Raw genomic sequence first — 17,524 nt, 5'->3', positions numbered from 1 at the left:
TAACTAAATGATATAACTTATGTAAAATACACAGAATGCAAAAGGCACTTAAATATTAGTTTTGTCCTTTCCCTCCTCTAAAAACACCTGGTACTCTGTGATGCCAGAAAAAACAAGTTTACAAAATATTAGATATAAATAATTCTCTCAAACCAGTTACAATGCAATTAGTTATGAAAGAGATCATGACAATCTTTGGACTTTAACTTATATTAAAAATTTGAGAATAGAACCAAGAAAGCATTGTTGCATGGCTAGTATTATCAACACTAGCCAAAACTAACAATAACCAAAAAAACCCCACAGAAGATAATGGTTTGAGAAGACTCACTCTTAAGTGAAGTGATACTGATCCTAAGATCACTTTTTCAAATCAATTAAAACCTGCACTGAACAGTAATATTATCAGAATAGCTTTAAACAATTAAGTTCTGTGCATAAGTAATCCCATCAGGGAGGGAGGGAGGGAGGGAGGAAGGAAGGAGGTCTGCCTACCCTAGATAGTATTCCCTGATCAAGGGATCTGTTTTCTCTTATTTGGATTTCTCAAATAGCGTTAAGAGAGTTCAGTAAATTGGTTGAACAACTAATCCCACAGAGAATTTATAATGGTTTGACTCAACCTGGTAAAACACAGGGCTTTATATTCCACTGCTGCTATTCTGATCATTAAAACACAAATCCTCCCCAGCTTTAAACTCTAAAAGGTTCACCATTACCGAACAGATTAAGTATGACTCCCCAGGCATGGCATACAAATCCCTCTTTGACCTACCTCTCCAGCCTCACTCACCTTTCATCACTTTCTGCCTTAAAACTCATAACAGCAGTACTTGTATTTATGTTCTTCCTTGTTCCTGTAATGCTACTTACATCACTGCTCCTTTGCTCATACTGCTCCCTCTGGTTGGAACACACTCCCTCTCTTTTCCCTGTCTTTATTATTTATCCTTTAAGAGATATTTCAATGGTCAGTCCCCACCAGATACTTTCCCCGATAAGTCAGGCCACGTACCTTCCTGTGCTCCCACAGCATCTCTTGTCACAACTATTAAGTTCAACACTTCTTAAAAAATTACCTTACTGCTCTTGCCTATGACTGAGTAGGTAGCAGCAAACCTACACTCTAGCTGAGAACTAGAAAAGCTATTAACAACAAACAGCAACAGAAAGGCATGAGAACTGCTAGGATAACCGGGCCTTGAGGAGCCAAGATTCTGGAGAGGAGGTAACAATAAGAGAGGAGTCAACACTCTGCACAGCTTCCCCTTTCAGGCATCTGCCCATCCTGTGAGTACGGCAAGAGGTGTGAAGTATGAGCAAAGAAACCAACAGAGCTTTGGGAGTCTTACAAGGCAAGAGACAAAATTTGGAGACCTGAAGAGCCAAGAACCTAGTGGGAAGAGGGAGGGTCAGAGATCTGAATGTGACACTCAGCTGACTTTCCTCTTAACTCATTTTCTGAATGAAATTCTGAACTTGGGAAGGACAAGGTTCTCAGAGGCTAAGCAGAAAGCCTTTGAAAAGCAAGAATGAGTTCAGGAGGAGTTTAGCACCCTTCAGGAATAAGGGGCACTAGTAAACACTCCAAGCTCTCAGCTGGAATCCTTGGCTACACTCTAGGAGTTGGGGACAACCAGAGGTGATGAAGCCATACCCAACAGCAACCCAGCCTCCAATCAGCACAGTCCCTCAGTGGATTAAAGTGATTAACCTCCTCTTCAGTTTGCCCACCAGAGGGAAGACTGAACCATCCTGCAGAAAGATAGCATCTAGAGCCTCTACAATTTTTCATAATGGTCAGCAACCAATCAAAAATAACGAGGCATGGGCTTCCCTGGTGGCGCAGTGGTTGAGAGTCCACCTGCTGATGCAGGAGACGTGGGTTCGTGCCCTGGTCCGGGAAGATCCCACATGCCGCGGAGCGGCTGGGCCCGTGAGCCATGGCCGCTGAGCCTGCGCGTCCAGAGCCTGTGCTCCGCAGCGGGAGAGGCCACAACAGTGAGAGGCCCGCGTACGGCAAAAAAAAAAAAAAATTAAGAACCCAATACGGGACCTAACAACAAACTAGGCAAGGGTGGACAGCTATGCTTTGAAGAAAATTTATAGCTCTAAATGAGTATATTAAAAAAGAAGAAAACTGGAAAACCAATTATTTAAGCATCTATCTCAAGATAAAGAACAGCAAATTATATAAAGAAAGTAGACAGAAATAACGAAAAAAAGAGCAAAACTAAAAAAAAAAGACAAATGTATAATTGGGAAAATCAACAGAACTGAAAGACTGACAGACCTCTAGAAAGGGTGATTAAGAAAGAAAAAGCACAAATCAACTAAGAAATGAAAAAGGGAACATCACTATGGACCCTTTAGATGTTAAAAAGAGGATATGAGTAACTTTACACAAATAATTTGAAAATTTAGATGAAATGAATAAATTCCTTGAAAAACGCAACTCACCAAAACTGAGATAAGATTTAAATGAAGACCTGATTAGCCTCATATTTACCAAAGAAATGGGACTGATTATTAAATACTTTCCCACAAATGAATTTGTAGGCCCCAGTGGCTCTGCAGTAAAACCTTCCGACATTTAAGAAATAATATTAATCTAAACAAACTGAGAGCACTGGAAAAAAAAAAAGCAGAAATACTTCCCAACTCATTTTACAAAGCCAGCATAACTTTACCATGAAAACTTGACAAAGGCATTACAAACCAATCTGACCCATGACCACAGATGCAAAATGCCTAACCAAAATATTAACAAAATCCAATGATGTATAAAAATTCAACACCTATTAATGAAAAAATCTCTTAGCAAACTAAGGCAGAGAAAGGAACTTCTTAATCTAATAAAGATTAAGAAATATACAGCAAATATTATAGTTAATGGTGAAATACTGAAAACTTTCTCCTCAAATTCAGACTTCAGCAGTGTTCTGGAAACCCTAGCTAATTCTGTAAAACAGAAATATAGAAAGTATAAGGACTGGAAAGAACTAAATAAAACCATGATTATTCACATCTGACATGACTGAGTATAATACACAGAAAATCCTAAAGACTCGGCAAACTATTAGTAAGTTAATTTAGTATGGTCTATATAAAAATCTATTTTATTTCTGTATACCAGCATATAGAAGCAAGCATGTAAAAAAATAAAAAATTTAAAACAATACCATTTGTAATAGCCTCAACAAGACTCAAATACCCAGGAATAAACCTAAATCACCAAACGTTAAAAGAAACTGAAGACCATCTTTAAAGAAAAATGGAGAAATACTCTATGTCAAGGGAATAGAAGACTCATATTATAAACATGTTAATTCTTCCCCAAATCAATCTACAGACCAAAACCCCCAAATTTTTTTATTTTTCAAAAACTGACAACTATATTTAAAAATACATATGGAAGAACAAAGGGCTTAAAATAGCCAAGACAATCTTAAAAAAAAGAACAAAGTTTATGCCACCAAAGGCTTATTATAATGCTACAATAACTGAGGCAGTGTGGTATTAAATAGAGGCAAACAGACCAATGATGAAAAAAGGGGCAAGAAACTAACCCACAAATGTATCTACTCATATACAGCAGTCACTTGATTAAAAACAAAAGTATGTATCACAGGGGGACTTCCCTGGTGGTTCAGTGGCTAAGACTCCACGCTCCCAATGCAGGGGGCCTGGGTTCGATCCCTGGTCAGGGAACTAGATTCCCCATGCTGCAACTAAAAGGTCCCATGTGCCGCAACAAAGATCCCGTAAGCGGCAAAGAATATCCCACATGCTGCAACTAAGACCTGACGCGGCCAAATAAATAAAGAAAAAAGAAGTACATTGCAGGGCAATGGCGAAAAATGTCTTTCTAATAAATGATACTGGTTTTCCATATGGAGAAAAATTATTCTTGACTCCTCCTACTTCACACCATACCAAAAAGGAAAAACAAAATCCTATCTTCATTACCTTGGATTAGGCAAATTTTTTTTTAGTATCTTTATTGGAGTATAATTGCTTTACAATGTTAATTTATTTTGTACAACAAAGTGAATCAGCTATATGTAGACATATATCCCCATATCTCCTCCCTCTTGAGCCTCCCTCCCACCCTTCCTATCCCACCCCTCTAGGTCCTCACAAAGCATCGAGCTGATCTCCCTGTGCTACACAGCAGCTTCCCACTAGCTATCTATTCTACATCTGGTAGTGTACATAGTCATGCTACTCTCATTTCGTCCCAGCTTCCCCTTCCCCCTGTGGTCCTCAAGTCCATTCTCTAAGTCTGCATCTTTATTCCTGCCCTGCCACTAGGTTCATCAGTACCGCTTTTTTAGATTCCATATATGTACGTTAGCATACAGTATTTGTTTTTCTCTTTCTGACTTACTTTACTCTGTATGACAGACTCTAGGTCTATCCACCTCATTGCAAATAACTCAATTTCATTCCTTTTTATGGCTGAGGGATATTCCACTTTATATATGTGCCACACCTTTATCCATTCATCTGTCGATGGACATTTAGGTTGCTTCCATGTCCTGGCTATTGTAAATATAGCTGCAGTGAACTCTGTGATACATGTATCTTTTGAATTATGGTTTTCTCCGGGTATATGCCCAGTAGTGGGACTGCTGGGTCATATAGTAGTTCTATTTTTAGTTTTTTTAAGGAAGCTCCATACTGTTCTCCACAGTGGCTGCATCAACTTACATTCCCACCAACAGTGCAGGAGGGTTCCCTTTTCTCCACACCCTCTCCAGCATTTACTGTTTGTAGATTTTTTGATGATGGCCTTTCTGACCGGTGTGAGATGATACCTCATTGTGGTTTTGATTTGCATTTCTCTAATGATTAGTGATGTTGAGCATCTTTTCATGTGTTTGTTGGCAATCTGTATGTCTACTTTGGAGAAATGTCTATTTAGGTATTCTCTGCCCATTTTTGGATTCAGTTGTTTGTTTTTTTGATATTGAGCTGCATGAGCTGCTTATATATTTTGGAGATTAATCCTTTGTCAGTTAGGCAAACATTTCTTTCAAAGGACTAAGCAAAAAAATTTTTTTGATAATTAGCTCATGAAAAATTAAGAACTTCTATTCATCAAAAGTCAACACAAATAGAGCTGAAGATATGTGTAATACACAGAGCCTGCAAAAGAAAGAACTCTTAACAATTTAAAAAGGAAGTCAATGGAACACAGGTGAAAGATTTGAACAGACATTTAACCAAGAAAGGATATCTAATGGCCAAATAAGCATATGAAAAGCTGCTGAATTTCATTAGTTATCAAGGAAATGCAAATTAAAACCCAATGTGATACTACAACACTCACCGTGATAACTAAAATGAAAAAGACAATGCCAAGGGTTGGCAAAGATGCAGAGGAACTTGGGACTTTCATATTCTGCTATAAGGGGTAAAAAAAAAAAATGTGGTGTAAACGTGGTATAACAACTTTGGTAAGTAACACAACTGGTGGTATCTGCTAAACCTGAGTATACACATATTCTAGGTTCTAGGAATTCTACCCCTAGGAATATACTCAACAGTAATGTACACATATGTTCAACAAATGACAAGCACAAAAAAAGACTCTAATGACCATCAACAGCAGAATGGATAAATGAATTCATATGATGGAATAATACATGGAAATGAGAATTAAATTAACTATGGCTACATGAAGTACCATGGATGCATCTTACACCAAAGAAAATGCTGAGCAAAGGCGGCCAGTACACACTTTATGATTCCATATACAAATATAATTCAAAACAAGGAAAAACTAATCTGTGATATTAGGATAATGGTTTCTTTGTGGGGAGGGGACAGATGGTAGTAACTATAAGAGGACACAAGGAGGTGCTAGTAATGTGGTGGTTACACAGTGTTATTTTGTGAAAATTTATACAGTTGTACACTTATGATCCGTATACATATACTTTAAGAAACTGTTTACTTAAGGAAAAGAAACAAAACCTATGGGCAAAATAGATTTATTTGTTTACCAAGTCTACAGATGGTACAAAAAGGACAAAGTCAATACATTACATAACAATCATAATTTTAAAGCCAGAAAAATGGGCCAGCATCAACAATTTGAAACTTAGTAAGAATAAATATGAAACAGTGCACCTAAGTTAAAAATTTTAAAAGTACACCTAGGATAAGGGAAACTCTGCTTAAAAGTAGAGAAACAAAACCAACAAGGTTTTAAAAACAAGTTCAGTATAAGCCAACAACATGACACTGCTAAAGCATAAAACTTTTTTTAATTTAGGGCTATATTAATGAAATTATCAAGCCAAGATAAAGTGAGGTAATAGTTGCACTTTATTGCTCATTAATGACCACAACTCTAATGTCACAATTTAAGAAACACAGTAAATTAAAGAGTATACATAGAGAAAGAAAAACTGAGAGGCACAATCTTGTCAAATGAAAAATGGTTAAAGAACAAAGGATATTCAACCAGGAGAAGAGATGACTTTGAGAGCTTAACACCTGACTGTAAGTAGATAAAGGGCTATCATTTAAAATATAAAATGAATATTTTCTGTACTGCTCCAGCGGAGAGAACTAGAACCAGTAAGTAGCCACTAGAAAGCAGCAGTTTTCAGGTTCAATTCAGGAAAAACTTTCCAATAATTGATAGAGCTTTTCTATGGTGGAATGGACAAAGTATCCAAAGTAGAGGATCACTTATCCTAGATGTCAGAACTTTTTCTTTTATTTTGTGGTTAGACTAAATCAGTGTTTCCCAAACCTAACACATATCAATAAAACTGAAGTTTTTTTAAAATACAAATTCCATAGTTGCCACCACAAGCAACGTAGGTCTGGGAGGGGCCTGGAATCTGTAAGAAGCCTCCTGGGTGATTCTCATACACCTAGTAGCCTAGTGGTTCAAGATCTTGTTATTTGAAAACCACATAATTAGATGGCCTTTAAGGTTCCTTCTCAAATTTCTAATGGAAATCATCTTTATATAAACAGCTTGAGGCAAGGTTTACCTTTGTATATCAAAAGCACTCTGTACATCAAAATAAATTGAGAATATCTGAAAATACGTGTCACTGTAACCAGTCTTTAATTTTTTTCCCCCAAATTTGTAAAAAAATGGCTGTGTACTTGAAAATACTATTATTATATAAAAGGACTCCTCCAACCTGGATGAATTATAAAGAAATGATAATCAACGTTCATTTAACAAGTGTTTACTGTGAGCCTATTATATGTCAATAAACAAAAATGACAACTCTACCTCAATGGAACTTGGTCAAATCATCAGAGAATTATAATATTGTGTGCTATCATACAGGAAGTATAGAGTGCTGGGGAAGCAAACAGAAGGGGAGTGATAGGTGTGTAATATTTTTGCATGACCACTCTGTCCTAAACTGCAAGATAGGATAATGTAAATGACAAGAAAACTGTGAGAGAATGACCCTGAAGTAGAGTTTAGGTGAAGGAAGCAGTAGGAATAAGAAAACTGGAGGGAAAAAAGCTTAAAAATATTTTATTTTTCTGTTTTAACCAGCACCCCCTCCCAAAAAATTAAAAAGGAAAGTTGGAAAAGATACATATATGGTTTAGATGCTAAACTTTAGAGACAAGATTGTTTCTCTTATGCAAGGAGGAGTCAAGAAGGAGATAAATCATGGTTAGAAGCAATATTGGAAAGGGAAGTAGAAAAGCCAGTCCCTGAGAGTCACAGAGGAAAAAAGAATTAGAACTAGAATAGAGAAGTGTCCCTGGGGTTACCCTGTCAAGTGGCTCAAGCCCCTATAGCTCTTTACTCCAATCTCTATCTTATCTCCTATACCCACCAGACCAAGCCCACACACATTTTACAAGAATTAAGTATGGCTTCTACCTGACATTACTAAAGGCAAAACCTTAAATAGATCCCTCTTAGAAGTTCCAATAGTGTTCTGTTCTCTGGTCTAACATCTTAGTAATATTTGTTAAAATACCTATAAAAATAGGCCAGATTAAATGATAATATAGCAATATACTATAATCTTGGTAGAATATCACCTTCAAAGACCATGTTATAAAAGTGTATCATTGTTGGTTGCATGCTGACTCAAGGAGATAGTAGGAGAAAAATGAAAGAAATGGTTCTAAAAGCAGCTGTAATAAAGCTTTGAGGCTTATTAGAACAGTGTTCAGAATATGGCAGATACTTAATAAATATTTACTGAATGATTGAATCCCCAGTCATCTAAAAATCACACAAGCATACAAAAACAAAAAATGAAAAACAAAGTATAATGGGAAGAGAACTGCCTCAGGTTCAAAATTATAACTCTGCTACTTACTAGTTGAAGTCTTGAACAAATTGGGACTACTGCCTTTTTCAAAGGATTAAATGAGATATTAAATGTGATAGCACATGCAAATGCTCCTAGTATAAAAGGCATTCATTCAGGCTAACTAATCTTCAATTCACTAAATGACAATTAGATAACAGTAAACGGAAGACATGTATTTCTTTAGCTTGTGGGAAAGAAGATAAAAGTAGGTTGGAATTAGAAAAAGCATTCAGATATCAATAACCTATGAGCAAAGATTAACCTAAACCAACACAGGAGGAGATTAGATACTGTCATTTGCCTACACATACCAAAAATTTCTCGGCCATTACTTTTTATCCCAAACACAATGCTAGGTACTAGGGATAAAAAGATGTGTAAGACATATTACATAGTAAGCTTTTGGGATAGACAAATTTCATAGTTATTTGGAAAAAATAACTCTATATGAAATTTCTAAAAGGCATACAGCCAACAGTAATTGAGAGGTCAGCTGCTGATTATCTCCCTATAAGCTTTCAACATTGACATTACAATAGCAGTTTAAGTGAATTCCTTATATTCATGGAAGAGAAAGTCGTTGATCACTAAAGACAAGGATTTGACTGTGTTCAGCCTCTGTGGCAAACTATATATCTAGAAATAAAGAAGGCTTATTATTGTAAGTATTGTACTACAAGAAAAGAGGAGGGACATACCTAGCTTCCTAAAGGTGTAACTCAGATAAAACAAAACAAACAAAAACAGTTCATTTTTGTTTTGTTTCAGAATGAAACAAGGAGATGTTTCTCAAGTAAAGAATAGAGCATATATTTAATGGTACATATTTCTCCAATACAGTGTCAAGATGCTATTACATATGATAGTAGTACACTTAGTTCTAATAAAAGTCACCTGTCTACAGTGAAAAGAGAAATCATTACCTGATTTGTAGGCATTTTCGGCACATTCACTTTCCACATCTGGGCTTCCCTGGAGATTGCCTTTTCCAACAGGAAAGACAATCTCTGGTTTTCCAATGGCCCTGGAAACTTCATGATATCCTTTGGATCTGCCTGCCGCCCAGCTTGATGTAGCTACCTATAAAATCAAATATAAAACAATGCTCTATATTTAATTATATATATAGTAACTGTAGCATAATATAAATATGTTGGTACTTATGAAGCAATTCATAAAACAAAATAAAAATGTTATGAGCCAATATAGGATTTTACAGCTCTTTAAGATATCATACATTAAAATGTTACCATAATCATCACTTATCTAAAACATTCTCACTTTAAATCTGAAATTCAGTTGTAAAGAGAATAAAAACATGACCATATAATTGACAGAACCTTAGGACTTTGATCAAAACATATTATCACTGTGTCAAAAAATTTTAAGTCACAGGCTTTTTAGACTAGGAATTCTTAGAATATTTGTCCCAAATATTTCTCTTAAAAATCTACACAGATAAGGGCTAAACCCTCTTTTCATTAAAAAAAAAGTTACATCGGGCTTCCCTGGTGACACAGTGGTTGAGAGTCCGCCTGCCGATGCAGGGGACACGGGTTCGTGCCCCTGTCCGGGAGGATCCCACATGCCGCGGAGCGGCTGGGCCCGTGAGCCATGGCCGCTGGGCCTGCGCGTCCGGAGCCTGTGCTCCGCAACGGGAGAAGCCACAACAGTGAGAGGTCCGCATACCACAAAAAAAAAAAAAAAAAAAAAAAATTACATCAATTACATTAAATCCCACCCATTTCTACTGAATCAGTATTAGACTATCCCCCCCTTTAAGTATGAAACCATCTTGAATTGTGCTCCCACTACAGTGTCCACTAGCTACATGTGTAGCCATTAAAATTAGAATTGAATAAAATTAAAAAATAATTCCTCAGTCACACCAGCCCCATTTCAAGTGCTCAGCTGTCACATGTGGCCAGTGGATACTGCACTGGACAGTGCAGGAAAGGAACATTTCTATCAATGCAGTAAGTTCTACTGGACGATGTTGATCTAGAAAGCTCAACAGTAGAGTAACTGGCAATCTAAAATGAGCAGCAAGTCTAAAGAGCAACACAGTACAAGGCATCTCAGAGTCCGAGAGACGTTTCTATGTTTCTTAAAAAAAAAGGAAACTACAGAGGTTTCACTGTGTATGGAAAATTGGATTGAGAAGCTGCTGAAGAATGTGAAAAGACTTAACTAGATTGATGAAGCTAAGCAACTGATAAGGTTATTAAATTCAGAGAAAGAGATTATGCAAGACAATAAACATAATAATATACCACAATATTTACACAGCAATAATAATAAAATACTGGATAGAGATTTCAACACAAACGCTGTAATAAAACTACACTGGCAGGATGAGGGGTGTTGGGAGAAGGTAGAATGAGAGCCTCATCTTTATACTTCAAAGGAAAACCATAAATAATATCTAAAACTTAAATATCGAAAAAACAGCAATAGGTAAGTTACTTGAAAATATGATCTTAAATAACAAGAGAAATAGGTAAGAGCTGAGAGTGATTAACCTCTGGGGAATGAGAAAAGGGTGGAGAAGCCAAGCAGCAGAGGAATGTGGTTTTTCATTATAGACCTCATATAACTATTCCCGTTTTTCAACTCTGGACCTGTATTACATATATGCTTCAAATTCCAGGGATTCTTTTTAAAAAAATTCAATGTCTAGAATTAACATGTGAAAAGTTCCTAATTTTTGATAAAAATTTAAAATTTGAAAAAACAAAAAATACAAACCTAATCTTCAATTTCCATGTTCCCTCTGCCCCAACTTCAGCTACTATCCTCTTTCCTATTTATCACCCACATACTTCACTTACTATTCAACCTATTGCAAACTGGTTAACTGGATTGTAATTTTTTTTCTTTTTGCTTCTTTAAACTCCTGGGTTTTTGCAATTTTTCTATATCAAGCATGAAGTGCTTTTCATACTAAGCAGAATAAAGTTAAATAACTTAGAAAGTGGAAAATAATAACTATCCGAAAGGTCCAACTCAAAGGTAATTTCTTCCAAGAACTATCTCCCCTAATAAATTATAAATTCCCTTGCAGTCATATCTACAAATATCATGTTTTTATTACTCACAGTGCCCATCCCACGGTATCCTGATGAAACAGAGACACAACCAAAGGCTCATTTCAACCCTCGGGGCCAAAAACAAAAAACCATAACCAAAACAAACAAACTCAAGTCTAATCTCTTTCACAGGTGAATTCTTCAATGTTTAAAGGCTGCTATCATGCTCACCAGTTCATCCACTGCATTGCTGAAAAACCATTCAAAAGTTTCTCACATGACATTGTTTTTGCTCTTCTAAATTAGCACGTTTAATTTAATGCAGTCTAAGATCATTAGCTATTTTTTTAAAGGCTACACCACATTATCAATTCAGATAAAATTAATGCTCAACTAAAACTCTTAAGGCTTTCTAAGGTAACTCTTAGGTGAACTTCCCCTCCACCCCCACCTTGTATGGGTTTTTGGTGCCTTTGGGCGGCGGGAGGTGCGTTACACCCTTGTTCAGGACGTTAAATGCGTTTTTTCCTTTAAAAAAAGTCATCTTGTTAAGTTCTATCTACTGTTACATTCTGCTTAGATGTTCTGAGATTCCAATTTTGTTGCACTGGTACTTTTCTCAAATTCTCCACAATTAGATAAACAGAGTCACTACAACTTCATCGAATGCAAACGTAAATATCAACGTCAGAAACAGAGTATAAACTAGATGTTCACCTGTCTAGACGTATTTAGAAGAAACACCTATATTGGATGGAGACCGAACTTCATAGGTTCTAAGAACTTCTTCTAAACCTAATTTTGGTCTGTAATTGATTGTCAAAACTTACTTATTTCATTCCTTTAGCTACTCTCAACAGGGTGGTTCACCAGGATCTGCCAGCCTTCTCAGCATACCCCAATGGGTGGCTGCCCCTAGTAATTACTCTTCCTTTACAATGATTCCTTTGAAGATTACTTTTAGGGTAGGATGGGTGGGGGACCTGACAGGAACATATAGGATAGAGTCATGTAAAGAAGTATAAGTTCAGATTCAAGGGATTCTTGTTCTTCAATCTTCTATAATTAAGGCCCTTAATAAGACTTTCAAATATTTAGATGATATAACAACTTTTTTAAAACAAAGGAATCTGCGTCAAAGAAGAAATCATAAGGGAAATTAGAAAATACTTTGAGATGAATAAAAAAGATCAAACATACTAAAACTTACAGGAAACAATGAAATACTTGTAAATGCCTATATTAAAAAAGATCTCATAGGTATAACTGAATCACTTTGCTATACACCTGAAACAATACTGTAAATCAACTATACTTCAATAAACAAGAAAAAAAAAAGATCACAAGTTAACACTCTAACCTTCCACTTTAAGACACTGGAAGAAACAGACCAAACTATACCTAAAGCAAGTCAGAAGAAAGAAAATAATAAATATCAGAGTGGAAATTAAGGAAGTAGAGAACAGAAAAATAGAGAAAAATCAATGAAACCAAAAAAGTTGGTTCTTTGAAAAGATCAACAAAATTGGCAAACCATTAGCTACACTGCCCAAGAAAAAAGAGATCAAGTCTAAAATCAGGAATAAAGAAGGGACATTACTACCTATGTTACAGAAATAAAAAGGATCATAAAGAAATTTTTATTAACAATTGTATGCAAATAAATTGGACAACTTAGATGAAAAAGACAAACACCTAGAAACAAACTATCAAAACTGACAACAGAAAAAGCTGAATAGTCATATACCAAGTACTAAAGAGACTGAATTAGTAAAGAAACTAGTGTCAAAGAAAAGCCCGTGCCCCAGTGTCTTTGCTGGTGAATTCTACCAAACGTTTACAGAAAAACTAATACAAATTCTTCACAAACTCTTCCAAAAACTAGAGGAGGAGGCCTTCAAGCCAGTTATTATCCTGCTACCAAAACCAAAGACAACAGCACGAAAACTACAGACCAGTATCTCTTAAATACAGATGCAGAATTCCTCAACAAAATACTAGCAATCTGTATCTGAAAACATAAAAAAGGGATTATACACCATAACCAAGTGGGATTTAGCCCAGGAAGGCAAAGTTGGTTTAACATTCATAAATCAGTGTAACACACTGTATCAACAGAAGAAAAGAAAGCAATCATTCTTTGCTCACAATAGGGAAATGTAACAAAGGAAAAAAAAAAAAAGAGTTCAAATTTCCTTAAACTTTAAAAAATGAGGTATAAATAATACAAGTGAGAAACAAAAAGGATGGAGGACACCTGTGGGGATGTTCCAGATTTTCCAAGCTACAGAAAAATAAAAGTGCAGTACCTTACCCTAGACTGGATCCTGTACTGCAGAGAAAAGTGCTATAAAGGTCATTTTGGCGTCAACTGACATAATGAGAATTTGGACAGATTTGACAAAAGTAAATTATCAATTTAAAATTTACTGAAGTTGGTAACTTTACTGTGACTCTGTAAAAGAATATCCCTATTCTCAGGAAATACACACTGAAAAATTTAGGTGTAAAGGGCCATAATGAATGCTGTAGAGAGAGAGGGTGGAAGATGAGGGGAGGGAAGACACGATAAAACAAATGGAGTAAAAGGCTGAAAATAAGTGAATCCAGGTAGTTTCTTTTTGAAATTATTTACAAGTTAACAACACAGAAAAAGCAAAACAAAACAGAAACCATAATTTATGAGAAAATGTTCTACATTCCTTTTTTAAAATATGATACAGTGGAGAAAGCGCTGGCTTGAATTCTACTTCTTTTACTAACAATCCACAAGGCTGCTTTCTAATGTTTTAAAACAGATTATTTGAGCTAGATGAAAAATGAATCCTGCTAAGAAATAAAACACAAACATTAAAAATATAAACTTACTGTTTTAAATAACAGAACTTTATAGTTTTATGTTGTTATTTTATGCCCATTAATGGTCACATTCAGAATTCTGAACGCTCAGAAAAGTCTCTAGGAACTAAAAAACAAAAAGACTGTATTTTGGTTGGCATATTCCATAAACTTTGACCTTGAGCGTTTCACATTTCTCCTCCCATTCTTTCAATTGCTGCTTCTGCTTCTTCCTCTATGTTTATCAAATACCTTAATGTCTGAGTGAATAGTTTATAAAACACTTATTGTACAGCATTAACTATGTTACAAATCAGCATACAGGGCCTCTTGCTCTTCTGAGGAAAAGTGCTGCACAGTGCTGGGTATACAACAGAAACAACTTCATTAACATGGAATTACTGTATTTATTATGTTCAAAACACCAACTCCATTAATAATTTTGTACTGGTGCTGACTTCCGGATCTTAGTTCCTCTTATAAGAAGAGGGATTTATTAATGTGACCATACAAAAACCTCATGTTCTATTATTATTTCCTTGACTTTACGTCCTTAACCTAATAATGAACTACAGGTACTTATAATTCCAAAACACTCTGCTTTATCCCAATCTCCATGACTCTCCACATACTGTTCTTTCAACTTGAAATGTCCTTCTCTAGCTTGCACCCTCCTTCCTACAGAGTTGTCATTTGCATCATATGTACTTGAACATAATTCTACTTTTGCATTTAATTGCTCCGTGAGAGCTGACTACTTGTAGGCTGGTCTCTCCTACTAACCATGAGTTCCTTGATGGCAAACACTCTCCAGAGTTTAGCACTGTGCCAAATAAATAATAAGAGCTTACACTTGTTAAGTGCTTAACAACTAAAAACAATGAGTGCTTACTACTTGGCCAGGTATTGTTCAAAGTACTATGCCATATTAACTCCTCAAACACAAAGGAGGGTATAATTATTAAGTCTGTATTATTATTAAGCCCCCTTCAAATATGAAGAAACATGGACAGAAAAATGAATACTTTTCATTTTTAAGTAGTATACAATCAGAATAGAACATGTACACACACTTTAAGCTTCCAATCTTGACCAAGAAACATTTTAGAGTTCCATTCTAAACTACTGATACTAGGACGTCACATTGCCACGTAAACTCACTTATCTCAGTTTAACCGCAAACCATCCCGGTGCACCTTCCCGACACACGCTGATTCTACTAGTCTGCTCTTCATCAGTATTGAGAAACTTCTTCTAGTCCAGAAGTTTAGAATCTCTGATGCGTATGGTCCCAGACTAGCAAATCTGAATCCTGTCCCTTCTTTCTTAATCTATTTGTCCGTTCCCTTCTATTTCCTCTGCCTTTAATCTGTTCCGGGACAGAGACTGTATAGCACAGACTGCCTGGCCTGGAATTCTGGCCACCGGGTTCTAGCTGCCTTCTAGTGGGAAAATTAATCTTACGGAGCCTCAGTTTCACTCATCCGTAAAATGCTCCTGAACTACCTGCCCCGTGAAGATTCAATAAGTTGCAAACCACTTATAACGATGCCTCTCCGATAATAAGCCTCAACAAGTGTTATTATTAACATCCTAAAGCCACACTGCTGCTGCTCAAACGTTGAGTGTCTCCCGCTGACAGAATAAAAGCTAAATATTTTAGCCTAACATTCAAAGATCTCCAGTCTGATTCCATCCTACCTCCGGAGCGATACCTTCCACTATTTTGCCATCTAATTCTCAACTCCTAACAAAACGATCTGCAGTGGAACTTCTAGCTCTGCAGAGGGGCTTCTGCCCTCTTTTCAAATTTCCGGTATTATCTGCCCTACAGGGTGCAATTCAAAGCTCACCTCCTCTCCAGATTCCCCCGACTCACCCCAACCCCGGGAAACGTGCCCCTCCCCCGAGCTCCCGCAGCGGCTCACCCCATTCATCCGTCCTCCTCCCCCATCCCGCCCGCTCAGCAATGTGAATGATGTTCCCGCGGGTCCCGCGGAGGCGTCGAGATCTAGGGGCGGGGGTGTGTCCCCTTCTTTGTGTACCGCACAGGCTCGCGGGCCCTAGAACGCGCACTAGGAGGCAGCTTGCTGTTGCTGCAAGAAAGTTAGTCGCCGACGGGAAAATTGGCCCGAAAGGGAACCCAGCGGCGCCGTTTCCAAACTGGGCAGGTGCCTGAGTTGTAGGCGCGAGGAGACAAGAGGGGCGTCCAGGAGGCTTCCCGAAGGGGACGGCGGGGGCGGGGCTCAGCCGAGGGGCGCGCGCCGGCGGCGCGGGGCTGCAGGGGGCTCGCGCGCGGGTCGCGGGGACGCGTGGAGCTCCCCCCCGTCCCCGCCCGCTCACCTTCTCCTCCTCTTCCTCCTCCTCCTCCTCCTCCCCGGCAGAGCTGTAGGCCTCACAGTGGTGACGAGGGGTCATCCGGCGGCCCGTTACCACCTCATTTTCTTCAGCGCGCGGCGACGGGGCGCGCGGGACGAGGACTGGGCCGACTGAGGAGGGAGAAGAAGGGGAACCGGGCCGGAGAGCGCGGGCGCTGGCGCTCGAGCGGGACGCACGGCTGCGGCCTGTGGGTCGGTCAGCGAATTAGTTCCATGACGCCCCCGGACCTGAGGCCGCCGCCGGTCCCGCTCCTCCAACCGCCGCCGCTTGTGCCCGGGTGGGGAGGGGGTTCCCTCTCGCCATAGGGCGGCGGGGACCGGGGAGAGGCGGGGGGTGAGACCGGCTCTGCCCCTGCCCGGGGGAAGCGCCTCCGAGGGGAAATGGTGAAAGGGGGGAAAGGGAGAAAAGGAAAAAAAAAGGAAGGGGAAAGGGGGGGAAAAAATAAGAAAAAACGAGACAGAGGCGCTGCCGCGTCCGCTCGCGGGGAAGGCTGGGGAGGGAGGGGAAAGAAGAAAGAAGTGCCGGTTTCGTCAGCTCCGCCCTCGCGGACCGATTCCTAGACGCGCTCACTCCTTGTAAACAACACTGAACTGGCCTCTGGACCCTCTCCCGTTTTCCTCCCCGCCGCCTTCTCCGTCCAGCGAACGTACAGAGAAGTCCGGCAAAAAGCTGGGCTGTTGGAAACGGGCTGGGAAAATCTCTGGCATTGGGGTGGGAGGAGGGCTAAGAGAAGCTAAATGTGCATGGACTCGTTTTCCTTGGAGGAGAGGAAGGGTTCCTCTTCGACTGCACGGTGACGTAAGCGCCTCCTCAGCTCGCTGGAAGAGGCGTGCGGTGGCCGGAGAGTGCGCTGCGCATGCGCCCCAGGGAAGAAAGAAGCAGCTGAGCGCTTCGCTTGGGGGTGGGGTCTTATAGGGATGCTCCTCTGACCGAACCGAGCGTTACGTGGTTTTATCC

The 17,524-nt window shown here is 38.7% G+C and overlaps 1 protein-coding gene across 4 annotated transcripts in view; it reads right to left on the bottom strand.

Annotated features, from left to right (window-relative positions):
* The window catches only part of CCNI (cyclin I), a 32,325-nt gene extending 15,260 nt beyond the window's left edge, over positions 1 to 17,065 (bottom strand). Inside the window, exons 1-2 of one of the 4 annotated variants that reach the window (XM_060012322.1) lie at positions 16,532 to 17,065; positions 9,245 to 9,401 (exon numbers count right to left, since the gene is read on the bottom strand). In XM_060012322.1, coding sequence (XP_059868305.1) covers positions 9,245 to 9,358 — 114 coding nt within the window. In that variant the 5' untranslated portion in view covers positions 9,359 to 9,401; positions 16,532 to 17,065. The remainder of the gene's footprint in view (positions 1 to 9,244; positions 9,402 to 16,531) is intronic. The other 3 variants (XM_060012321.1, XM_060012320.1, XM_060012323.1) reach the window with 3 other exon arrangements.
* Positions 17,066 to 17,524: the final 459 nt, after the last annotated feature.

This window comes from Delphinus delphis, chromosome 5 (genome assembly GCF_949987515.2).
Source record: "Delphinus delphis chromosome 5, mDelDel1.2, whole genome shotgun sequence".
Taxonomy (NCBI): Eukaryota; Metazoa; Chordata; class Mammalia; order Artiodactyla; family Delphinidae; genus Delphinus; species Delphinus delphis.
The sequence above is the reverse complement of the archived record's forward strand: the minus strand, read 5'-3'. Positions and strand labels throughout refer to the sequence as shown.